Source organism: Microtus oregoni, unplaced genomic scaffold (assembly GCF_018167655.1).
Source record: "Microtus oregoni isolate MIOR12 unplaced genomic scaffold, Mior012 000005F_ref0000423, whole genome shotgun sequence".
NCBI classification, from domain to species: Eukaryota; Metazoa; Chordata; class Mammalia; order Rodentia; family Cricetidae; genus Microtus; species Microtus oregoni.
Window position 1 is genome coordinate 43714055 of NW_024543064.1, and position 26171 is coordinate 43740225.

The following is a 26171-nucleotide window of genomic DNA, read 5'->3' on the forward strand; positions in this document are numbered from 1 at the left end:
TCATTTCCTCTGATGGCTCGGTTCATGCTGGGGTTTCCCAGCTGAGCAGGTGATATCATGGTCCTGAAACTCCTCTGCCAATAAATAACTACGGGCCCCAGACAGCGTCCCCTGGAGCGAGCACAGAGAGAACAAGACTGAAGTGCCAGCAGAAGGCCTCTGCTTGCATACGTGTGCTGGAGAACGAGCGGAATGGCACCTCGGGCGCAGGACTGGTGCCTGGTGGATGGAAAGAGGCCACTGCGCATGGTAAGAACCATCCTCAAAGAAGGACAAAGAAAAGGGAACATGACCCTTGGCATGCAAGCCCTATCTATGGGAATCCGTGTCCACTGAGGCTGCCCTTGTAATGTGAGACACATCCACCTTCTCCCAGTACTCTGAATCCATAAGAAGCTTGCCATTGACTGTTTAAATACAATGGATTCTACCCCCTGTAACCAGCACCTTCCCCAGCAAGTTCTTGATTGAGAGCTGCCTGGACCACGTGTTCCACAATTTAATCACCAAAGCACCAGTTGTTTGTCCTTTCTTTCTCCTGTCTCATCTCACTGCAAACACGGCAGCATCCTTACAGATGGCACCCACATCTCCAACCGCACATTCAATCATATATGTGAAAATACATAAACCTTTATACATATATATGTGGACATACATGCATTAACGTACCAACCAGACTAGGGGTGTCCTCGTTCTCCATTTAATCAGCATTCATCAAATAACTGTGGCTCTATCTGAAGAAAAAGAATGGACATCACTCCCTAGGACGTTTACCATCAACAGATGAGATGATAGACAGGTTAGTAGCCAACTAGAGACAAAGGAGGCAGAGAAGCCACCTCAAGATAGGTGAACCTTAGCACCTGTCTGCAGAAAAAGAACGGAGAGGAAAAGGCAAAAGGCATACAGTTTAAGGTAAGCCAGCATAGAAGCCAGTCACATGAGTACAAGCTGCCACATAGTAATGGAGGGGGACTTTAGAGGAAGAATAAGGAAGCCTGAAATATGAGAAAAATCATACTTCTGTTCCACCAGTACCTAAAAGAAAGAGACATAAAAGACCAAAGAAAGGAGAAGGAGAAGGAGGAGGAGGAATACATGTCTGAGTTAGGACTCAGAAAGGCAGACAGAACAAGCTGAGCCTCGGGACAGCTTGTTGGGATGGTGCTAGGAAGGGGGTTTGGGAGCTTGAGTTTGGGGAAACTACAGTATCTCATTCTGGGGATAACCATTCCGCCCATTTCTTTAGCAAGGCTTAAGGGAAGCTGACCTTCCATGGGGTGATCCCTTAGCCAGGTGATTGACCAGCCCGACTGGATTAACTCTTTTCTGGTTTGAGTAGCTTGGAGTGCTGGTTCTCCACTTAGGCCAGAAGTTCATCCTCTTGACTGGAAGGAACTAATTTTTCCTGAGGGGCCTTTATTGCTGCTGGGTCGTACTGACGTATTTATCTAGGACTTAGGAAGTAATTAGCAAATACTTTGTCAATGAATACCTGAAATTGTTTAAGTCTGAATCCCAGTGCTATCCCACGTTAGAGGTGTCAGTTAAGAAAAGATTCTTTACTGAGTCTGTTTGCCCCCACTTCAGAACAACATGATATCTTAAGTCATCCCTAAAGTGAAGGGCAGCATTTTGAGCTTTTATGAATCTGAAGCCTGTTTAGTTGGTGTTACTGATGGTCACAGGGCTTTGTTACCTGGCTGCTGGCTAACTGGTCCAATGGGGACTATGTCACCCTGTACAGGAAGGTAGGATGCAGGCAGCGTGAGGTGTGCTTTTGACCCAGAGAGCGTCTCAGACTTGTTACAGAGAGTTCTTCGTGTAATTCTGGTTCATAAAGCTTTGAAGTATACTGAAGTGAGCCCCGTGAAGATACGGTGGAAACAGTGCACACCTCAGCAGAATCTGAAGGTTTATGGGACAAAGCTTATTACATAGAAGAGTCCCCTGGGGATTTTACCAATAGGAAGGGTCCTATTCTGTAGGTTCAGGTTGAGAGGGTCTTCTATTTCAATGTTTCTACTATGTTCCTCAGGGATACAGATATTACTGGTTGCTCTGTGGACCATACTTTTAGAATCAGGGTCAAAGACCTTGAAGTGAGGTTACTTCTTGAGGACAGTTCAGCACTTTTGGAGAAGAGATGAATGAGGTGTCTTAGATTCTAGAAGCACCAGCTCTCCCCTCCTGACACCAGGAAGTCCTTTTGTCTCTCTGAACCTTTGTTCTTCGGACTTGAAGTGAAAATTTGGACTGCATCCTGAATAGTGTTCAAAATATTGGGTTTCATGGTCTAAGTTGATAAGGACCACTGACCAGGTCTCTTCCTCAAGAGGGCACCAGATCTCATTACAGATGGTTGTGAGCCACCATGTGGTTGCTGGGAATTGAGCTCAGGACCTTTGGAAGAGCAGGCCATGCTTTCAACCTCTGAGCCTGTATATAAGGCCACAAAAATGTCAAAATATTGCTGGCTGGAGGGGGGCAGTGGTGGGTGGGGTCTGAGAGCAGCAAGTGGCAAGCTGATTTCAGAGGCAAAGGAAGTTAGGAGCAGCATGGTGTGTGTGTCACCATGGATTGAACCCAAGCCTTCATTCATTTTGCTAGATAAGGACTGTACCCCTGAGCCTTCCTTAGCCCCCTCTCTCCCTTTAATATAAATGTCTGTACTGCTATACTGTGCATGGTCCCTTCGTGGAGTTTTGGGAGCACACAGCTTGAGTTTATCAGGTCACAGATTGTTCGAGTCCCTGGAATCTAAAGGTTGTATTGCACAGCATGGGGAATTTAGTGGCAGATGGAATTAAGTTTTTGAATTAGGAGACTTTAACATAGGGAGATGATTTTAGATTATCCAAGGGTCCAGGCAATCACCAGGATGCTACATATGGAAGAGGAACAGAAGAAAACAAGAAGGCAAAGTAAGGAGGACGAGGCTCACAGTCAAGAAACGCAGGAGAACTCAGGAAGCTACAAAAGGCAGGAGCTTCTCTAGAGCCTCCTGTCCAGGAAGGTAACAAATTTGTGTTATTTCAACTCACCAAGCTGTTGTAATTTGTAATTATTTTTTACAGGAGCAAAAACAAACTAACCTAAGACCTGTCCTACAACTGTGCTGGCAGGTTCTTAGGCAGTTTACATCATCTGCATTCCACAGCTTTTGTTCCTCCTTTCTCAAGCTAAGAACGGCTTTGAGATGTAAAGGGACAACCAGGGAGAACTGGCTGGCACACAGGTGCACAACACACCTTTTTCCTTCTGGGTTGGTGGGACTGGGGGGGGGGGGGGAGGGGGGGGAGCACACAAGGCAGGAGAATGGGAACCCAGTGGCCCTGTCAATAGAGCATCTTCTTCCTTTGATACGGGCTGTGAGAAAGACTTTTCCTTAAGCTCCCCAAGCCCACGTTATCTAGGGAAGTCTCCATATCTGTCTTCGGGGGACCCACAGCTCCCACCTCCCACATGAAAACCCTTTAGAGCACAAAAGCCCTTTTAAGAGGCTGGAGATGAGAGCCAGCCCCCAGCCTCCCTCTGCAAACAGGCTTGGGAGATGAAAGAACAGCTTCCCGCATCCTGCCTCTGCAGTGGCCATGATTGTTTCCCACTGAGACAATCAGAGGCAAGCCCACCCAGAGGCCAGTCTGCAATACCTCCTCCCTCCCACAGACCCCAAAGAGACAACCCTCAAACAGTCCAGGTAGCAGAGCCTTGGTTAGTCATGTTATGAGCTTTTATTTAAAAAGCACATTTAATACACGTTTAGTTTCGCAGATACACGTTTTCACTTTGTATGCCACAAAAAAAAAATCTTTGAATATTATTCTCTTTACAAAACGGAACCTTACAAAAATACTGACGATTTAATGTTTTTATACAGTTTTTCTCTAGTTGCAGTTATTTCTCTCCTTGTAGAACAATGGCTACCACAGAACTATGATAGTTTTAGTTGAGATTTAAAAAAAAATAACTCAATGCTCCTTTAAGCAGCTAAAGTAAATAACACAGGTCGAGACACAGTTTATAATCATAGTGGATATAGCTAAAGTTGTTTCAGAAATAATATCTTACATAGTTAACTTTTAATGTTTTATACATTATTTATATAATATTTATATATAAAATCATAGCTTGCTATATGTTGAAATGAAAGGACGGAGTCTGTGGAAGGATGTGCATGTGGTTGATCCATATAGTTACATGTAGCCCTTTGAAAGATTTGAAAAGCACTTTTTTTTTCCTTCTTCCTTTCCTTGGAGGTTCAGTAGAAGGGTCTCTGTCTACTGTCTAGAACGGGACCTTGCTTGGAAGGACACTTGTGGATAGAGGATAAGGAAAAAACTCTCTATGCAGATTTAACCCATGTGTTCTGCCCAGCAGAACCCACCAAAGAACTGTCCCAGGGATCAACCCGGAGACAATAGTGCTTTACACAGCAAGACCAGCTCCTGCAAAAACCCTCTGGGCTCCCTTATGGTGAAGGGTAACCTTTTGGGTGTGAGACTGTCTGCTACTCTGGCTCGCTCTGATCCTAAGGAGCCAAAAAGTTGGTTCTTTTTTTTTTTTCATTCTGCCCTTTCCCTCCCCTTCCTGTCTCTTTACCGAGGCTCCTTTGGTCAGCCAGAGGCCGACCACACCTGTGCTCATTCTTGGCCCCCATCTGAGATCCCGGTATGCACCCAGCTAGGACCTCAAGGGGACGGCAGTAACCGAAGTCTAACCGTTTCTACGTGTGCAAGTGCTCGGTGATTGATCCTGCAGTGGCAGTTCCGCGTCACAGTACGGTGCATCAGAAGACACCCTCTGGGTCCTCTGAACTTGTGCTATTTGTGAAGTTCACTCTTCGACAAAGGGTCTCCTAATCTCTAAAAGTGAGGGCCTGTGGTTGTTAGCCTGGGGATGGGGGGAGATGACAGAGGCCTCAGCGCCAGGAATTTGGATTAGGGTTCTGACCACTCTGAGCCAATGCACTCATTCCTGGTATCTCAAAACGCAAAACTTCCTTGAACCAAAGTCACAGTAGAAGTGGGGCAGGCAGAGGGGCTGATTTGGTGCTGGTCTGGGCCTTGTGTGCAACACAGGAGCTGGAGCTGTTCTCACTGGTCTGGGATTTCTTGGGTCACTGAAGGTGACCACAGCCTCTGCTCAATCATTCTAGTGTTTTGCTCCTGACAGGCTTGTGCTCACTAGAACATGAACACTCAGCCAGCTGCACAGCCAGGACTCAGGACGCCGGCCCTGTTGTCTCCACACAGGCAAACAACCTATTCGGGAAGGCCACAAGATAAGGCTTTTTTTTTTTTCTTTTCTTTAAATGTTTTCGAAATCCATCGGGCAAAAAAGCTTTTCCCTACATTCTACTGTCAGATGAGATGGGAGAGCAGCAGGAACATGCTGTCAGCAGTCACTTCAGAGAAACCAAGCGCTCTGTAGCCGCAGCACCTACACCATGTTGTGGTGGTTGTTCCTGTCGATAATGTCCACAGGTGACAGGATCTCCTTCCTGAGAGCGGGGGCCGGCAGCGAGAGGGTTGCCTTAGTCTTGAAGAGATCAGACACGAAGAACACCTAGGGCACAAATCAGAGATGCGAATCAGCAAAGGCCTAGAGCGGGCTGGGAACAGGCCAAAACGGGGTTTGGGAAACACAGGCAGTTGGAAAAGAGGGCCCAAATCATAGCTCTTTAATCCAGGGAGGGGGCGGAGAGGTCCCACCTTCCAGCAATCACTATGCAGACAGGAAACTGAGGCAATGAGTACTTTGACTGTGAGAGAGAAAACCCTACTTATATGGACTTTGGAGTCAGTGCTTTGAATCTGGAACTTAACATTTAGGACTTCTCAAGGCAAATGTGTTAGGAAAGGTTACGTTCCCAACAAGGGAAGCGCTCATAATTCTTCAGTTACTAATCCACACTACTTTCCTCTTTCTTACAAAGGAATCCAGACTGAGACCAAAAGACACCAGACAATACAAACGCTGACCAGCAGGTGCTGTCGCAAGAAAACAGTGGTGACCACATTTTCCTGAAAGCCCCACGACACCAACCATCTGAGCGGGGAGAGGCCGAGGGACCCAGGTCTTGACGCTGACAGTCAGCAAGTCACTGGGAAGAAAGGTCAGGGGACAAACCTCCTGCTCTCATTCCCAGCATTCTTCCTCCTCCCCAGCATGTGACCTTCCTGAATCTTTCTCATAATGATTGGGAAACATTTACAAAACACCCACTTGCAAAATGGCTGAGACACGGGTGCTGTCTGAGTGAGCTCCTGATGCAAGTATCAGGAACCTGACGAGCCCACGGGAGGGAGCGAAGTTGCTTCCCAGGGAGCAAAAGTAAACACACAGAATCAGACTGAGAAATTCAGCAACAGGAGTTTGTAGTAAACAATCCAATCCAAGTGTCAGCTGTTAGCCACGTAATTTAGTAGGAAGGACACAACTGAGTTCATACCAGGAATGAAATACATAAAGATGCTGGTTGGGGACATAGCTCCGTGGTGCTCACCCAGCAGACACAAAGCCTAACAGGTCTGATCTGTAGCATACACACACACACACACACACACACACACACACACAGATACATGAACACACATATGCACCACAGACAGATGCACAGTGACACACACACATGAACACACTTATGCACACAGACAAATGCACAGACAGGCAGACACACACACACACACACACACATACAGTTTTCTGTGTCCCTCAGCTTTCAGAACTGAAACAGTTTGGATGCCCACATAGCACAGTGATGTCATTCTGATCACTTAGTATGAAGATAAAGTTCTTAATTAGAATTCCAACCAACAGTCTCTAGCAGCCAGGCTCTGGCTACTCAGGCCTCGGACTATCTGCTGAACTGATTTCCAGTGTCCATTCTGCGACAGCACAGAAATCACCAAGGAGCTGTAAAAATCCTAAGAGGCAGACGTGCTGGCCACTCGAAAAGAAGATGGAGCGGCAACGAGATAGATGTGCAAGGGTCCTGCTAGTCACGGCCAAGTCCTTCGTACCATTTCATTTCGCACATTTCACCAACTCAACCATTCCTATTGTTTTTTGTTGTTGTTGTTTTGTTTGTTTTTGTTGTTGAAGGAAAGGGTAGAGAGCCAGGCTGTATCTATGATACTAGAAGAAAATGAAGTATTAGCCCCCAAAATGTGAACCCCTTAATAAACTTACAGCTTGGAGTGTGACTGAACCAGTCAAGGCAAAAGCTAAACCTTTACCCCCTTCCTTTCCTAAACTAGGAAGAAAAGTGTTGTCTTCTAGACAGAGTCAAGCTGGGACGTTTACCACCTGCTGGAGGCTTGAGGCTCCCCTCCTGGGGGTCCTTTACACCTGTGGGAAAGGAACAAGTGCCCCCAGGAGACATTAACAGACCTGGCTAAAGGTCAGTCTGTTCAGTGCCTAAGCTTTTCATCCCTCTCCTACCCCAAGCCCTCCCCACTCCTCTCCATATCTCCTGCTGCTCTAGGATGATGCTATCTCCTGGCAGGTGCAGAAACAGTAGACAATTCTCTACCTGAAAATTAGGCTCCTTTCATCTTAGCTTTGTATCCCGGAAGAGAGAACAATGTCTCCGGCACTGGCTCTCACCTCCACTTCCTGAGCTTCATGGTGGTATTATTCTCAAAGCCCTGCCTGAGAGACCTTCACGGGAGACTCCTTCCACCCACCGTGGGCAAATACAAGAACAGTTCCTCCAACCCCACACACTCATCTCCCGGTCTCCTACGATGGGCTCATATGCACTACACATGAGCATTTCCGTTTCCTGAATGGGCTCAAGAAGGCCTAGCCTGTCTGCAATTAAGTTCATTAAGATGCGTCTTTTCTTAGTGCTCTGGACTAGAGCATGGTTACTGGACCTAGACTAAGCCACCCGTTCCCATATCTGCAAAGATGCGCTTCATGAGATTAGTTCAGCTCCTTGCATTACCTACAGCACGTAGTCCATCTGTGTAGACATCAGGCACTCGACGTGTTGGCTGCTGAATTTATCAAATGCCCTCTACTTTCTGGGAATTAAGCACTGTGGCTTTGGGCCACACAAACACTATTGGGCACCAGGAAACACGACCTTGTCAAGTCTCAAACAGGGTTCAGTCTTCCTGATACTTGGAACAGCAGAAACAAAGAGAGCCATTAGATGTAAAAAGGCCTTGGCTTGAAGATGCCTTATTCCCTACAGGAGATAATTCCCTATCCAGAAAGGGAAGTCAAAGGTCCAGCTTGGGAAGGCTCTGCCCAGATTCAGAGCTGTGGCTGGACCACAAGAAACACCCACTTCACAATGAGGACTACTGAGAACTCAAGAACAATGGCAATGGGTTTTTGATCCTACTGCACATACTGGCTTTGTGGGAGCCTAGTCTGTTTGGATGCTCACCTTACTAGACCTGGATGGAGGTGGGTGGTCCTTGGACTTCCCACAGGGCAGGGAACCCTGATTGCTCTTTGGGCAGACGAGGGAGGGGGACTTGATGGGGGGGGGGAGAAATGGGAGGCGGTGGCGGGGAGGAGGCAGAAATCTTTAATAAATAAAAAAAAATTAAAAAAAAAGAAACACCCACTTTCAACCCACAGCCCCACTGTGCTGCCTGAAAGAATGAGAAATAACATCTCAACAAGTGAGTAACTAAGACCTGTCCCCTGCCCCCAAATAGCCAGCTCCCAACACCGCCCTAGCGACACTGCCCAGAACACTTGCCTTCAATTTCATTCTGATTCTTGGAATTTTATAAACTACCAATTTTGAGAAAAAAAGAATGAACACCAACAATAAACACCTATTAAGCTCTTAGTGTACGCTAAGCCCCAGAACATAAAAGCCAAAGTAAGACAAAGACCTTTGCTCAGCAGGAGCTTAGAAGTAACTGTAGCAGAGAGCCAGGGAAGCAGCTACCCATAACACTGTGCTTTAGAAAGATTCGATTACAGTTTATTTATTTTGTGTTGACATGTGTGAACATGTGCATGCTACAGCATACATGTTGAGGCCAATGAACAACACAACTTGCAGGAGTCGGTTCTCTCCTACTTGTGGGTCCTGGGTACCAAGCTCAGCCTGTCGGCTAGGTGGCAGGCGCCTTTATCAGCTGAGGACCTCACTGGCTCCAAGCATGCTCTGTTTTAAGGACCATGATAGAAGGAAGCACAGAGAACGACATATGTAACCTGGACTGAAGGGCTGAGAATGGGCCTTAAAAGGTTGGCCCCAAGGACTCAAGAAGAGCTGGCCAGGTGGTGAATCGCAGAAATCATAGCCAGCAAAGACACAGCACGTTCAGGAATTTTGAAGGAAGCTCAGCAGGGCTAGGGCAGAGAGGTTGGTGATGCTGGAGAGAAGAGAGCCCCACCTTTGGTCATAGTGAGAAATCTTTCGACTCTAGAAATCACTGTGAAGGGGGAGCATCCCATTGGAAGGATGGGCACTTAAACTGGAGGAGCCAGAGGGCATAGTGTAACTGAAGGCGGCCTGGCAGTGTGGAGGAGAGGCAGGTGAGGACCTGGAGACGGATTCTGAGATGTCAAAGAGGGGTGTACAGCTCACAGAGATGGGGCTGGAGCACAGGGGGAAGCAGCCGGTTTTCTTCTAGTTCTGTTTTCAACTCCATAAACCTTGGCACTGGTCACAACAAAATTTCTGAAAATCTCAATGATTCCGGTAGACTGCTTTCTTCAGCCTTCTAATACTTGCTACCCTACGGTATTGTCTTGGGGAAGTGATTCTGACCTCCTGCCGAGTTTGAATGTTTGGCCATTCTGTGATCGGATGCAAGGGCGGAAGATGATCTGCTTTACCCAAACACTCTGGACAATGTCGCTCCTCCTCCAGCAGCAGGACTACACACAAATAAGGTGCAAGGTAGCACTAGAAACCCCACACACTCAGTGAAGAGGTACGAAGCTCACAGTGTGAGGCCCCTGCTCAAGGTAATGCTCTCCCCATCCAACGGGGGGGGGGGGGGGGGGGGGCTGGTAAAAAGGGCTTTGCTTTTCAAAGTAGACAGACTTATTTCTCAAATCCAAGTCTTGCCATTACTTGGGACACAATACGGGATAGTCTCTGATACCCAGAGAGAAACTAGTAAGTGGCAGCTGTCATTACTGGCTGATGTATTCAATGCCTCGTTATATAAATATTACGTATTTTCTCTGTTCCTAACATGGAAGGACAGGAAAAAACTAGAAAAAGAAGAATGGTGGGCGCAGAGGTGAATGTCTATAATTCCAACACTCAGAAGTTTGATGCGGGAGGGATCCATTTTCTGCTATGTATGTAATAAAACAATGATGAGAGAGAGAGAGAGAGAGAGAGAGAGAGAGAAACAGATGAGAGCACGTGTGTAAGCCAGATACAGACTCATTACCGAGCTGAGTGGATGGGAGTTTTCCACACAGCAGATAGGATCTACTTGCAAAGACCTACAATTTCTAAGGCTGCTTAGACGAGTGAGTCAGCACACTGGCCGAAGGCTGCTTTTTGATGTCTCATCACCAAGCTTCACCTGCTGTGGAGAGGCCAGCCACCCCTAGGGCACACAGCCCCATCCTGCTGGGATGCTGCCCAGCACAAGACCACGGAGACCCGTGAAGTCAGTCAGCAGCCCGGCTTCTGCCCCCATGGCAGCGGGTGGCTGAGTCAGCAAGCAGCAGCGCCAGAGCGCATAGTGACAGCGGACCCGCCTGGCAATGTTCAGAAATCCTTGAGGGTTTCCACTCCTGAAACTATGCAAGGAAGCCCCTTGAAGACAGGAATCACACCAACCAACACACGCCGAGACTTTCAGGAGCCCCCGTCGAATCTTCATACCAACATGGAACAGATAACAAAACCAAGAGAATTTTAGGATCTCGGAGGCAGATGGAAACAAGAGCTGTCGGTCTGGTCTGGTATTTTCGCCAAGCGTAGTCCTGCAACCACCTGTTTCAGAATCACCTGGAAGCTTCTCAAGAGAGCAGATGCCTGAGCGCATCTAGGCGTGGCCTGGAACGTGCACTTTACCAAATGTTGTGGAAAGAGAACAGTGGTGGACAGTGCAGGAGGGGAATGGAGGGGCTCGAACCCCCTGCAGGCCATCGCCCTGCCCGGTGCCTCACAGCTTGTATCCCTGACAGCAGCAGCTCCTGCATCTGCACCCTGAAAACCACCACAAGCTCTCCCGCCAGAGCTGCCCTTACCTTGCATTTGTTTCTCCTACTGCACTGTTAATAACCTTCCATTTCGCTGTTACAACACAGGCTTTGATGTGTGTGATCTTTTAAATGCTGCATCATGCTTCTCTTTTCTAGACTGCGAGCTCCTCGGGGGCAAGGATTATGTTGAGTCATCAGAGCCCAGAAGTTGCAGCCCTCGAGAGAGAAGCTGGCCACCTCCCAGGTAAGTACAGACACCACGGCTGCCTCTCCTCTTCTTCAAGTACACTTTGAGAAGTAGGCTTGGCCTGGAGATTCCCTTCCAGGTTTCTAGTATATCATACAGAAAAATGTCTCGGCTTAAGTGGAGAAGCTCCTTTGGAGAAGCAAGCCCTGGAAACTGACTCACCCCCATGGCCTGGTACAGTAACGCTGTCTAAGGAAAAATTATCGTTGGCAGCCTAGTCTTTTGACTACAGGGGAGTTACTCAATTGTAGTCATTGCCTTTTAACCTCAATAAAAGGCTTTCAGTGGCTGCTGGCACCGGGAATTTGCCAGGGTCTGTCTGTGTTGAGTGTTACCCTGATGCATCAGAGAGGGAACGTGATGGGGGTGTGAGGGAGAATGTGACACAGCAGGGTTCTTGCCACTGTGTTTCTCTTGTGGCACCATTGACTGAGACTATGTCACACTCCTGTGTGGTCCAGAACTGAGTGAAGATCTAATCTGATCATCTACTTGCCTTGTATTTATGTACAACTGTTACTTAAATAAAAAAAAAATTACAAACACTAGGGCTGGAGAGATGGCTCAGCAATTAAGAGCACGTGCTGTTTTTCCGAGGACCCAGGTGCAGTACTCAGTACCCACAATGGCAGCTTACTAATGCCCTCCAGTTCCAGGGGATCTGATACCTTCTTCTGGCCTCTAAGGGCACCAGACACCCAAGCAACATATGTATGTACACGCAAGCAAAATACACATACAAAGACATTAAAATTTAAAAATTAAGGGAAAAAAAAAGAGTATTTGCTGTTCATGCAAAGGACCAGAGGTTGGTTCTTGACACCCACATGTTGGGAGTGGAGGTGGGGGTGGGGTGGTCACAACTTACTGTAACTTCAGTTCCAGGGGGATCCAACAGCTCAAACACTGGCATCCCATGTCCCATGTGTATCCCCTCTTACCCTGCACATACTCATAGCTAAAAGTAATAAAAATATATCTAAAAAAAAAAAAACCTCAAAACTAAACTGCCTTTGATCCTACTGCACGTACTGGCTTTGTGGGAGCCTAGGAAGTTTGGATGCTCACCTTACTAGACCTGGATGGAGGTGGGTGGTCCTTGGACTTCCCACAGGGCAGGGAACCCTGATTGCTCTTTGGGCTGAGGAGGGAGGGGAACTTGATTGGGGGGGGGGAATGGGAGGCAACGGCGGGGAAGAGACAGAAATCTTTAATAAATAAATAAATTAAAAATTTTAAGAAAAAAAAAACTAAACTGCTTTTCCAGAATCCCTATAAGCCTTGAATGGAATAAGAAAGGAGAAAACACTTGGTGGCTGTGATGGACTGTTCAAACCCTTCTCACGTTACTGTGATTATGGACCAAGACCATGAAGGAAATTCGTCCTACAAAAGGAATGAAGAAGGTGTGGAGAACCGGGACCCTTCTGAAGGAAAACAAGGCTCTGCTTTGCTGAGAAATCTAGGAAGAGTCCTCAGGTTATCATGAAGCCAGAGTCTGTAAGGGCCAGCCCAGAAGGCTACTGATGAACAGTGGATGCTGGATCTAACCAGAGCTGGGGCCCAGGAACAAGCCACCACTGGGTGACAGAGACCTGACAAAGGCAGGGGCCAGACTTCCCTGTCTAGAAGAACGGTGGTCCCTGATTCTGAAACAAAAGGAAGCAGGAGTGAGGAACACCAAGCTCGGCAAGCCCACCATCCCATAATTTCCCCGGGTGTGCAACTCCAGGGTCAGAAGCCACACTGTGCTGTCTCATTCAGCTCCTTGCCTTAGCATACGGTTTGCATCCTTCCCTGCCGTGCCATACAGTAAATGCCCAATAGAAAATGTTAGACATGACCTGCCAACAGGCCAGCTAGCAAGTGGCAAGACACAGCTCTGGGCTCCTACTTCATGCCTCTCCGCAAAGGAACAAAGACAAGAGATTCTTGATGTACTTTAGAAACTGTCGAGTGCCGTAAAGATACTCTGATCATCTCCCGAAGGCTCCAAATGGGTTATGCTCTGGCTCCCTTTCTCAGCCACATCCACATTCCTGCCTACCTGACAGTGGGGGACTAGGGAGCAAGGTGAACTTTGGGCACCATGGTCAGACTTTCGCAGAGTGTGAGACATTAGCGGAGAGGCCGCGGGCATCATTTCTTCCGCTCCTCTGGACCCAGGCAGCACTGGACTACATCCAGGGGAACAGGTGAGCATCTCCTTCTAGAGGAGGAAGACTTACAAATTCCCGGGGTAGAAAGCATGCTTGGTGCTGCTGTGTGAGCCCCTGAAACAAAACAAGGGACCTGGGATGAATTCTGATGTTGTGTGGACTTGGGCGTGTGCTGGGTTCTCTGCTCGGAGCTTCCTCTCACAAGGCTACCAAGGCTGAATGAACTCTTCTTCACATGAGCTTTCTTGCCCAGGCTCTTCCCAAGGTCACTGCTCTGGGGCAGAGACAAAGAAAGCCCTCGCCCTTCCCTGCCTCCTGGAGGAAGATAGCAGGCACAAAAGAGCAACTGCTGGTGGGGGCCACACCCCCAGGAAGAGAAAACCAGGAAAGACCGCTGTGTGTTTATTAAACTTGGGAGCAGCTGCTTCCTCTACTGAACCCACAGCCGTGGAGGCTTGCCCTCTTCTGACCCCTCTCCCAGTGCGCCCCTAATTTACCATCTGTTAGAGGGTCAGTAAGGAGGTGACCAGATAAGCAAGTTGTCACTAGACAGGAAATGAACTGATGTCCGCCCCTCTGTCCCACTGCCTGGTTGAACCCAGGTATTTAAATCTTTGGTAGGGGGAGCTGCAGAGGCATGCAGGTAGGAAGAGCAGCGGGATCAGTGGAGCAGCCTTTGGCTCTGTTTGTCCATCTGTTCTGTGCACCTGTACGGCTAGCCAAGGGAAATGAAAGATAATACATGTCTGTCTGTCAGGGAATGTCTCTTCTTCTGTGGCCTTCTGCCTTGTTCCTCTGTCCCCATCTGGCGAAGGTGTGCCTTGGTGTGCTGTCCTTTCTGACTGAATTCCAGTATCTGCACCGAGTCCCAGGCACCGTGAAGGCTCAGTCTCATCAGGTTCCATAGTTTGTCTAGATAAATCTTCTTGCTGTGACAAAACTGGCCTTCAAAGACTTGAACTGCCAGACCATTGCCCAAGGCTCTGAAGGGACTGAACCATGACTAGGCCAACATGCTAAACCACTAGGAAGCTTAAGGGTGGTCACCAAATTTAAGGCATGGTCATGGAGGAGATTTCTCCACCTGAAAGAGCAGGCTCAGCTTAGTTACATAGACACTGTTCCACTGAATAAAAGAAGGAGAGCTACAGGCCTCAAAGTTTTAGTTTGTTTGTTTGGTTGGTTTTTCAAGACAGGGTTTCTCTGTGTAACAGTCCTGGCTGTCCTGGAATTCATGTTGTAGACCAGGCTGGCCTCAAGCTCACGGAGACCCACCTGCCTGTTTCTCAAGTGCTGGAATTAAAGGCCTGTGCCACAATCGTCTGGCTAAGACCTCAAAGTTTAATTCACAGATAAGAAACTAGTATCAGAGGGGAAATCTTATCTAAGGCCATAGCTCATTCATCAATCATGATTTCTGCAATGCCGATCAAACAACTGATATATGTCAGCTACCACAACAGGCACCCAGAATAACCACACGATTAAGCCATGGATTCTGCTATTAAAACACAATCTAGTTGAGGAGACAGATATATGAGCAGGTAATTGACAGAAGAGGCCAAAGTCATGGCAGAGCAAAGCACTAGGGGCCGGGGGAACACTAAACGAAAGTTGAGCAGTTCTAGCTTCAGGGATTGGGGAAGGTGTGGAGAGCTGAACACTGGTTCCTCAGAGATATCCGGAACCCACTCTACAGACCTGTAATGATGCTACCTCACATCTGCCTAAGAAGACTGAGCAGATGAGATTAAGGTAAGGCCGTGGAAATGGATACCTGACCCTGGGCTATCGATGTACCAGCATCCCTGAGGACAGGCAGGCAGGGGAGTGACCATACATCAAGGAACACAGGTAGCTATAAAAGGCAAGGGAAACGGACTCTCCCTTCGGCCTTCCCATGAAACACAGCCTTTCCACACCTTGATTATAGCTCAATGAGACTCATTTTTGGTTCCTGTGGTTCTCGGGGGCTTAAGAAAACATCTGTGCTGTTGTAACAGCTGGATTGAGATTGGGCTTACTCGTAACAGCAGCTGTGGAGGGCTCATACAAGAGGTTCTACCAAAGATGAAGCGGAAATGGACTGTGCTCTATCAAAAGGAGTGGGCAGCTATCAAGGGTGAGAGCTCAAGAAGTGTGGCTTGCCAGCAGGTGAGGGAGTGGGGGGGAGGGGTGGCGAGGGAGGTCTTTGAGAGCTGGCTTTTGTGTCAGACTGCGGAAGTGTGTCAGCTCTGGTTTCTCTACATTTTTTCTGTGCACCTTAATCTTTCTGGACTCCTGCATCCTCATTTTAAATGAAAAACAGTTGCCACAAACAGTGAGCTCGCCACAAGCATCAGCAAACCCACACCTCTGCCCAGACACCAAGGGGCCTCCGAGGCTGGGCAGGAGAGGTTTTCCGGCAGAGGAGGAAATAGATGCTAAGCAGCACGGCACCCTGTGGTTTGTACAGTGCTGGAACCTTCTGACTCTGGGAGATGTCTCAGTAGGTCAAGAAACTTGGATCCATGGTGGGACACACCTTTATGCTCAGCACTCAGGAGACAGGGGCAGGCAGATCTCCATGAGTTTGAGGCCAGCCTGGTCTACATAATGAGTTCCAGGCCAACCAGGATTACATAGTGGGATCCTGTCTTAACAACAACAACAAATATCACAGATACACTGTGAAGATGTGTCTATGCCAAGGCCCCCTCTGACTGGTTTAATAAAGAGTTGAATGGCCAATCGTTAGGCAGGACTTCTGGATGGGGGAGAGAGAACTCTGGGAAGAAGAGAGTTGGAGAGACACCAGCAGACTCAGGGCAAGTTGGGCGTCCATACTAAGGAAAGGCAAAGAGAGCCATGTGCCAGGAAGCAGATCTAAAAATATGGGTTAATGAAGTTATAAGAACTGGTTGGAAACAAGCCTAAACTAAAGGCCAAGCTTTTACAATTAATAAGTCTTTGTGTCATTTTTTGGGGTCTAGTGATCCTAAATAGTCCGAGAAGAAAGCTTGCTATGGTCTATCCTGTCTATAAGTGAGAAGAACACTTGTTTTCCCCAGGATTCCCTGATCTTAAGGGACACTTCCGTCACATGGGGTAAGCAGAGTGGAGGTCAGAGACAGCGGCCTACAACTCCAACTACAACTAGGGCTGACTTGCACATGGGAGCTGATGGAGCTTGGACCCTACAAAGGCAAACAAATGTTCTCCATACACTAGCGGGCCTCAGGCTAGATAGATACCCAGAGGGCCAGCATCTCTGACTTAGTGCAGCAGCTGGGGAGTTTTGTGTTTGTCTTTCCTTGTAATCCAAATCAGGGCCACACTATCACCCAGCTCTCTGTGGGAAAGGACAGACACACTGGCTTCTTTTTTCCCCTGCTGAGTTTTCCCAAACTCTTCTACTGAGCAACCAGCCACATATTCCAGAGACTTCTCTGCCCTGGCCTGTCAGATGACTTAAGCAAATCAAATCTCTCGGTGCTGCGCTTCCAAGCCAGTGGGACCAGGAGGGCCTGGCTATGTGCCAGGTGGAGTTAGGAATGGAAAGAAAAATGATCAACGAGGCCTAGTCCCTGCCACACCAGGCAGACAGGTAAAAGGGCAAAAGGCGCAGAAGATGTGTCACATCTTCTCAATCTATCTAGGTGAAAAGAAACTTCCAGACTCAAAAGGCTAACCGGATTAGCCCAAGGCTTGGGAAGGTCCCTACCACACACTTAGATGACCCTCTTTAGGGTCTCCACGATTTCTGCCCAGGGTAGCTCTGGCTGGCCCGGTGTCTGGCGCCCCTCCCCCACTGCTGAGCACAGCGGGCATGGCTTTGAGTCATTCTTGGAGCAGCTCTTTGGCCTTGAGTGACCTAAGTCACTTGGCCAAGTCTGAGTTGCCCCATCAGTGTGGTGGCCACATGGGCCTCAAGGAAGTCACAGGGCAAAGTATTCAGAGAGGTGCCAACCAACAGGAGGTGGTTTTACAAACCCCGGGTGCAAACTCTCAGCCCACATTACAGTCACTCAGAGCCAAACAGGATAGAAGTCAAACTCCCAGGTTTTCTTCTGGAAAACAAGCCCTCCTTCTCCCGAGTTTTGTCTAATTGTTCATGGTCTGCACTCCAGAGTTGCAGTATAAATGAGAGGAAGGTTAGGAATGGTCCCCACACCTTTTATTTTTTTTAAATTGGGGGTAAGGGAGACTCCAATTAGGGCAGCAGGCCCAGGCAGAAAGAAGCAGCACAGCAGGCTCCCTGACCTGCCCTCCTGCTGAGAGCAAAGCTCAGGAGGGTGCAGGCAGCAAAGAGTTACCCATCCCCCACTGTCATCACATATTAAAGGGCCAGGCACCAGGGGACAAGCTAGAGGGTGACAGCTGCTCCGGGTAACAATTGGCTCCCCTAATTTGCTCTCTCTTCTGGAGAGAAAGATACACAAACACACACACACACACACACACACACACACACACACATGCAGTCATGCAGAGAGACAGAGAGAGCACACACACTAAAGACAGCCATCAAGACATAAGTCTTTTAGTCGGGCCTCCGACATCTAAGCTGGCAGGTGGGTCATCATGTCTACTGTGTCTACTTTGAGCACCCTAACACTGGCACCGTGGGCTGACCACACTGTGCGTGGCCTTTGCCGACCTGCTGAGGCCACATTCACATCCCTATTGCAGTCCTACTGAAGAACTCAGGACTAGGATCCTATGGGACCAGGGTGAGCACCTCTAAGAAGGGCCCCAGAAACCAAAGTCTGTGCACCCTCAGCATCTGGGATGCAGGAAAGAGGCAGGAGGGGCAGGGAGATGGAGGCTCAGGGAGGTGGAAAACTCTATCCCACCTTCACAGAGAATCAGGATGAAACATGGAAAAAAAAAAAAGGAATCCATCTGTATCAGGGGAACCAACATGCGACCCACCCCAAGTTCAGTCTGGATGACGTTCTGATGATATGCAAGGTCCTTGGCCAAGGGAGGGTTTCTCCTTCAGCAAACCTCTGGTTCCCTAGTCAACACAGACCAAGGACCCTGGAGATCATTCATAGTAAGGTGCAGGGATTTCCCAAGAAGCCGAGAAGAGCCACGGACTAACTAGCATCCACCAAAGCTGTGTATGAATAGGCTGTGTCAGGAGACTGCCAGTCTGTCCGTTCTTCACGTGTGTGCTAGGGCAACTTCAGTTTACTGTGGTTGGTTACTGGGTCGGCTGGACAATATCTAAGCTGTCTTCTAATCACAGAATTCTCCAAGTCCAAACTTGGTGCTCACGGAGAAGAGGATTCACAGACCCTATCAATCGAGTCTCACCTACCGATGGGGTGCTGGAGCCAGCCGCTCTTGGGACACTAAGAAGGGAATAGGAATGAAGTCTCCACAGTTTTAATCACTGAGCTGGAAACATTTAACAAGCACCCGTTTGGGGCTTCTGTTTGCATGCGAAGGACAAAGGGCTACTTACTATGCAGCAGGCCACCAGAGCTCCTTGGGCAAATCCTGCCAGGACGTCGCTGGGATGATGTTTGTGGTCAGATACACGTGACAATCCCGTGTAGAAGGCCATCATGAGCAAAGTGAACTGGAGGAGGGGCCGCAGCAGGCGGGCCCCTCGCCAGGTGAAGCGGGCCTGAAGGTAGAGCTGAGGGAAAGAGATAAAAGAGATGCTCAATGACTTCTCATTCATAGGCACTAGAACACCAGACCAGCATGCCCTACGTTTATGCTAAATGGAGCCAGCTAGACTTGGTGTGATACACTGCTGATAGAATATTTAATTTTGACATGATGCCAGTCACTGATCTTTATATTTATAGCTTGAAAAATGCTGAGTTTATTTAGAGGGATCAGCTAAAGAGACCTGAGTAAGATAGTACAAATGAATGGTTTCTTCGTACTGCTACGCACACAGCATTTAATAAACGTGACTTTCCTCTGATCCTCTGGATCTACGCGACTTAGAGAACAGTAACCAAGGCCTGCAAAGGCTTTGTTGCAGGACTGATAAAGATTTACTAACAACACATCTGAGAGTTTTCTTGGGAACTACAGCTGCATAGTCTCTAGGGAGACCAGCCACAGCGATGGAACACCCATGAAGCTTTGAGTGAGTTGCTTTGACAGGCCCAGCAAGGGGATGTTTCTGCTTTGAAAGAAAGCAGCTCCATCCAAGAGAAGTTTCCAAGTCACCAGTAAGAACCTGGATTCTGAATCAGCAAATGAGGAAACATAAACCAGCCAGACCATGCCAGAGAACTTCCAAGGGGACGTTGACAGATACTGTGCTGGGTGGGGTGGAAGAGTAACCTGAAGAAAAATGTAAGAAAAAGACAAGAAAAGAGGAAGAAAAAAAAAACCACCCCAAATACTACCTCTGGCCCAAGGAAAGTTGAAATGACGTCAACTGAGTATTGTCCCCTCTGGAGTTATCTTGCTAGAGTTTCCGCTTTAACCTCTGGGCACAACCTACTTCCCAGGTTCCTGTGGGAACTTGGGAAATGAGGGGGAAGAAGCAAGAGGAACAAGGGGGAACTTCCGACTACAAATCAAAGCAGGGGAGAGGCCAAGAGAAGGGAAGAGCAGAGGGAGGGGCTGCTAGCCCCATGACAGACCTGAGGCAGGGGCAAAGGCCAGACCTCCCTTCCAGAGACAATGGGGCACTTTCCTTTTGGTGGCCAGGAAGGAGCATGCCAAGGGCCAGGAGGCCAGGCCTAGGGGACAGAGGGAGAATGGAAGACCCCAGAGGCACTTGGGCTGTGCAGGAGCCTTGTCTAGGACAGAATTCTCACTTACTCGGAAAATACAAAGCCACCCATAGGAAACAGGTGGCCCTACCATCACCATGACACAGTGACTCTAATGTTAGAAAATCTAAACACACTGAGTGGAAAACTAATAAGAGGGGATACTGCTGTTGGCTGCTAAGCAAATTTAAGGAAAATCAATGGGTTTCTCATTTATCAGCAATAATCAGTTAAAACCTAGAAGCAGCAGCAAAATCACCATCCCAAAGGCGAAGACAATGAATACAAATTAATGCATCCCAAACTTCCTTTGTGAAGTAAGGGACATAAAGGCCACTTTCAATAGAGATCTAGAATCTTCATTTATAAGAACAATGAATGTATACATTTAATTAGAACACGATGCACATTCTAGAACACCTGGAGAATAAAACTGGAAAGTTCGTTCTCAAGGAAAACACCCTGCAGGACGGAACCATACACTGGTAGACGCTAAGGACAAAGAGCTGAGACGTTAACTCCACTCCGTATACAGTGATGGGTTCAGTAAGTGTACTAATGTGTCTCAGAGACACCACGAAAGAAGGTGGAAGGCAGCTAGTGTCATTGCCAAGTGCAAAGGATGATGAACTTGAACCATCGAGATGGAAGACTATTTTGATGGAAGGCAAGGGAGAATTGGGAGGCTGCTGAGTGCGGTACTTCCAATAGTCCAGCCTAGCTGGAGAAGAGAGTGGATGAGGTATAGGGAGAAATAAGGTTGCAGAGGGCCTTGGGCACCAAGCCAGGAAATCTGCCCTTTGTTGGGCAGACCAACTTCTCTCAAACTTTATTCCACGAAATACTAAGGGTCGGACAAGACAGACTGGTGAATGTTCTATACTAAGTCCGTAATTCTGTCACAATGCTTATAACATTATTAAAGGTGTTGAATCCTTCAGGAGAAAAGACCCATTAGTTGGAATTACTTATTTTTAGAGAATATCTACCTATTGGGGGGGAAAGGCATTGGAAATTTGAAAATTGGCTCTAAGCAAGGTACCAAGGGTGAAAATCTAGATGCTTTGGAAGGAGTATAGGCAACAATGGGTAACCCATAGGCAGGGTAAATAATCACGGTAATTCTAAGGCATCAGGTCATTGACCTCTCCCTCCTTCACTGTGCAATACTCTGATGAATCATGAACCAAAAGATCTTGCCTTTAAGCCTCGCATGGTGTCTATTCTCCAAACAGGAAGCACAGGTGAGCAGGTAGCGAGTTTGAGACCTGCTTGAATTGCATAGTGTCTCACTATGGGAGCAGGGATGGAAATCATGTTGGCCTCACTATGAGCCCAAACAAGTTGACATTCTAAGTGCCCACTCAGGCTTGCCTTCCTCCAGCTACTCTTGGCAGTGGACAGACAGACGGACGGATGGACAACAGAAAGAGCACAGGTTTTAATCAGAACGCCCTCGTGCCTCAGCTTCCTTTCAGGTGAAGGGGAGTAATAACCGGTGTCTCAGAGGCCATGATATGGACTGGTGGGCCGCAGAGATAGAGGACGTAGCACAGCACACACAACCCGATTAGTACTAGATTTTAATCTTTAATCACTTTTCTTTAAGCACCTCTAAGGGTTTTCTGTTTCCTTCACTGAAAAGCCATAGGTCTCAGAGAGCACTCACGCAGAATCCCACCCTTCCCTTGCTCGCCGCCTGCAGACTTAGGTCACAGGTCTTGGAAGCCAGGGTGGGGTAGAGGAAGGGCGGACTCCCCACCGGACAAGGCTACATCGCCCCTGCCACTGACTCAGAGGCTTCAGGCTGGGGCTCCAGAAGAGAAAAAAATCTCCTACAGGAGCGGAACTGGGGAGGAGACAGGCTTCAGAATAGCTCCAGGAAGAGAGGAAGGGAGTGCTCGTCAATGAGAACAGAGTACGGGCCATGGGAAAAGAATTCCTCACACAGACTGGGAGTGACAGCCAGCAGAGGAGACTTGTGCCTCTGTATCGATCAGGAATTAGAACACCGTGGAGCAACAACCTCACAGTCAGGAATGACCCTGATGTTTACGATGGAGACGGCCCTTTGCCTTGACATAAGAGTTATTCAGTGACTGTGACGGGCTTTCCAAAACAAATAAATTACTAAAGGAAGACCTTGTGCAATGATCTTCCACTTAATGGATGTGTTTGATTCGAAGTAAGTTAGGCAATGGCAATAGGCTTTGTGGCTGACAGTAGGATCCAACCACCTACCAATGCCACCACCAAATGGGTGGGATCTTCTGGTGCCCAGTCCAGTTCACAAGAGCCAACTTAAGACTGTGGTTCGGGCCTCAAAAGGTTCTCTACATATAATCTGGAGCTCCGGGCAGCAACTCTGGAGGCTCCACTCATTCCCAGTTCCTGGTACTGGTTCAGGCCACTCAAGAAGAGGACATTAAACCAAAACAGACTTTCCCTGTATCAGAGAGGGCCTGCAGGAGCTTCAGCTAAGTCCTCAGAGTGAGTTACCCTGACCACATCCATGCCGCTCCCGAAATCCTGTCCCGCCTGTGTCTGTTGCTCTCTGTAAATGGCTCTGGGCTGAAGAACTCACTCACTACTTGACTGCACATGAGGGCCCCAGCTAAGTCATTCTACTTTGCTGAAGTTCTTTGTTCTCATAGACAGCCTTAGATATGCTCACTCTCAAAAATTTACTTATTTTTAGCTTATGTGCATAGGTGTTTTTGCCTGCATGTGTATCTGTGTGAAGGTGTCAGGATTCCTGGAGCTGGAGTTACAGACATTAGTGAAGTGCCAATGTGGTTGCTGGAAATTGAACCCGGGTCCTCTGGAAGCGCAGGCGGTGCTTTTAACCACTGAGCCATCTCTCCAGCCCCCAAGATGTGTTCAGTTTTAAAAATGTTGCAAGCGTGTGCTGTGTTCAAAAACTGGAAGGACACACACATTTTTAGCAGTAGCAATTTTTAGCATTACGGCAATAAGGCTCCTGTGTCCCGACAGTTTGCTTTGCTGATGCTGAGGCTATGCTTCCAGCTGCTAACACAGACCTGCCGGCTGGGGTGTGAGGAGGATTACACTCAAAGGTGCGCATCTGCCTCCCCTTCTCAGAGGAATGCACATCCACGCTGCATCCATAAATGGAACTTCCTCCCTGGCCCTAGCTTCAAATCCGGGGTTCTACGGAATGGGACTTCCAATTAGATCTCCTTACACTGAGTTCCCCTGGTGCTATCTACCCGGGGCTGAGCCTGGTGTGTGAGCCATGCTCCAAGGCTCCCTAATTCTTGCTAAGTCATTTGTGTTTCATGCTGTGATTTGCATACTGGAGAAACAGGCCCGCCCAGTCTTCTCCCCTGCTGCCACTGCTCTTGGGACAGGTGGGTTGAGAGTGGAAAGGAAGCTTTCTGAGAGGCAGCACAGGTCACCCACACCCAGAGTGAGACACTTTCTCGCTCTCCAGTCTCCTCCTGGGCTCCCTATCTGACCCGGGTTCATGGGCTTGGCAGAAGGCCACATGATGTAAACCAGCTTCCCTCTGTAGAGCTATTAAACTGCCTTGAAGACAAAAGATTTTTTTTTAACCTGACACTCTCTTCCTTTCCAGAAAAATCAAACCTCATTTTTCCATCACTATCAAGAGAAGGAAAGGAAATGACGATTCTGTCAAGCACTGAGTTAGACACTGGGCTAGAAGTTGAGTTATTGGCAACTGCCACCATCATCACGCTAGGTGGACACTGGGGTACCCATGGCACAGATGAAGAGACCCAGGCAGAAGAGGCTGTGTTGCTCAAGGCAACAGGGAGCTCCAGATTACATGGAAGAATTGTCTCTCTGAGTCTAAGGTCAAACTCAAGGGCTGCTGGTCTCAGTAGGAAATTACTGCTTCTTCACACTGAGTCCCGGTTTTCAGAACTTCTCTCTCCAGTCTAGGGAGAAAAGAAGTCATCCCAGGGAGCAATGTAGCTGTCATCTAGGACAAGCTCTGGAATATCTGGAGTGTCAGGCTCCTCTACCGCACCCGTCTGACATACTTAAACACCCACATCTCGACGGCAGACATCCGGCTTGTATAAGTGAGTGGAAGGCACTGGCCTGGGAATCTCTGAGCTGACTTAGTTGGTAGAGCTCCACTACTCCCATCCTGAATCAGGGAGAGTCTCAGACTCAGTCACAACTATATGCTTTTATGGGTTTCTCCACAAATTCCGAGAGCATCTTTGGGGTTTCCAGGTGCTAACAGGTCCTGGCTCACAGCAAGTGCCTACAAATGGGTGGATGGATAGACAGACGGAATGAAGCAGAAAAACATCTGGTATAGTGGTTTATGCTTCTCTCCCCCTAGAGACAGCAATCATGTCCCTATGAAAGGTTGGAACACGTTCTTCCAGGATCTGTGGGAATGCCTCATGGGCACCCCAGACCCTATGCTCTGGGGTTTCAAACTTATTGAACAAAACCTCAATGACTAACAACCACAGCCTGGAGAATGTGGCCGTCGGAGGTCAGCCACTTCCCTGTTTCCTTGGTACCCAGCACATCCTATGACACACACAAACACTTCTCACAGGACAACACAGCAGAAGCCAATGGGGAAAGGGTTCAGCGGAGAGGCAAAAGCCTTGCTCCTAGACCACAGGGCTCTTAGTAATCTAGCAAGTCCGTGAGTAGAATGACAAGCAACTTATTGGACTGAAAATGACCATTGACCTACGACCATCTGGTGACCCGAGGCTCACCCAACACTCATTTCACCCATTAAACACTCACTGCACACTCGTTAAGGGTGTGAGGAGAGAAGGAAGAACCTATGATGGAGGATGAGATTATCTATTTTATACAGGGCAGTCGGGGAGGGCTTCTCTGAGAAGGAGACCTGAAAACAGTTAAACTTGGGCAAGGTGCTGCCTTCCAAAGAAGGAGGAGCCTGGACGTAAACCCACTTGTAGCCTAATGTGCAACGCAGAAGGAAATGGTGAATGCAGAGTTCCCCATCGCGGAGATCAGTGATCAATATCATTTCCTGCTGCCTTCTGGCCACCAAGCAGTACGGAACTGGACAGCTGACACTCTGGAGGTGGGAGGCGCAGAGTGTGCTTCTACGTGCTGTGGCTCCCTCCCGTTTTCACAAGACTTGTCTTCATGTATCTGCTCCAGCAGACCACAGTTCCAAAATAGCCATAACACCCTACTCATCTTCCGATCGCTTGGGCACAAGGTGCCACACTATCGTCATTGTCTTCCTAGGGCCTCTGCCTGAACTCTTGAAGCACCATGGCCATGCCTTACCAAATTCCATCTTCCCACTCTTATCATGGCACTTGGTACCTATCAGCTGTTCACTAAATACTTGCCAAATGCTGAATGGGTGGTTTTCTTGTGGATGATCCCAGGTCCGAGGCATCCCAGGAGCCCTGGATGGTATCTGAGAATCTGGTACACAGTGGAGACACCAGGTGTGAAACATAAATGGGTGTCTGCCCTAGTGTTGGTATTTATCTGGCTAACTACACTGTCCTCGTGCCCTGACCGTGGAGGCAAAGAACCAATCCAGATGTGGTCCTCAGGGATGGAGGCCAAGGCCCCGAGGTGGGAGGTGTGGTGTATGCTTCTCTGTGCTGGAGCAATCTCTAACAAACCTTAACCTCATCCTTAAGCTTCCATGCCCGGAGATAATTTGGTGTTTCGTCCATGGTTTTCCCAAGCCACCCATTTTGCAAATCCAAACCCAGTCTGGAGTGCCTTTCAAAGCTCTGGAAGCTGCTGCTGCTGATGATGATGGCTGAAGCTGACAGAAAGGCCTGCTGTGGGGATGCCGGGTGTTTTTAGTCAGCCCGTCTTTGAACTCCAGGTTTACATGGCAAGAAGTTTGGCCCTCATGAT

General features: G+C 48.3%; 1 protein-coding gene across 1 annotated transcript in view; it reads right to left on the reverse strand.

Moving 5' to 3' along the window:
- Window positions 1–3718: 3718 nt before the first annotated feature.
- The window catches only part of Plpp3 (phospholipid phosphatase 3), a 78617-nt gene continuing 56164 nt past the window's right edge, over window positions 3719–26171 (reverse strand). Inside the window, exons 5-6 of the mRNA XM_041652316.1 lie at window positions 19016–19192; window positions 3719–5571 (exon numbers count right to left, since the gene is read on the reverse strand). Coding sequence (XP_041508250.1) covers window positions 5446–5571; window positions 19016–19192 — 303 coding nt within the window. The 3' untranslated portion in view covers window positions 3719–5445. The remainder of the gene's footprint in view (window positions 5572–19015; window positions 19193–26171) is intronic.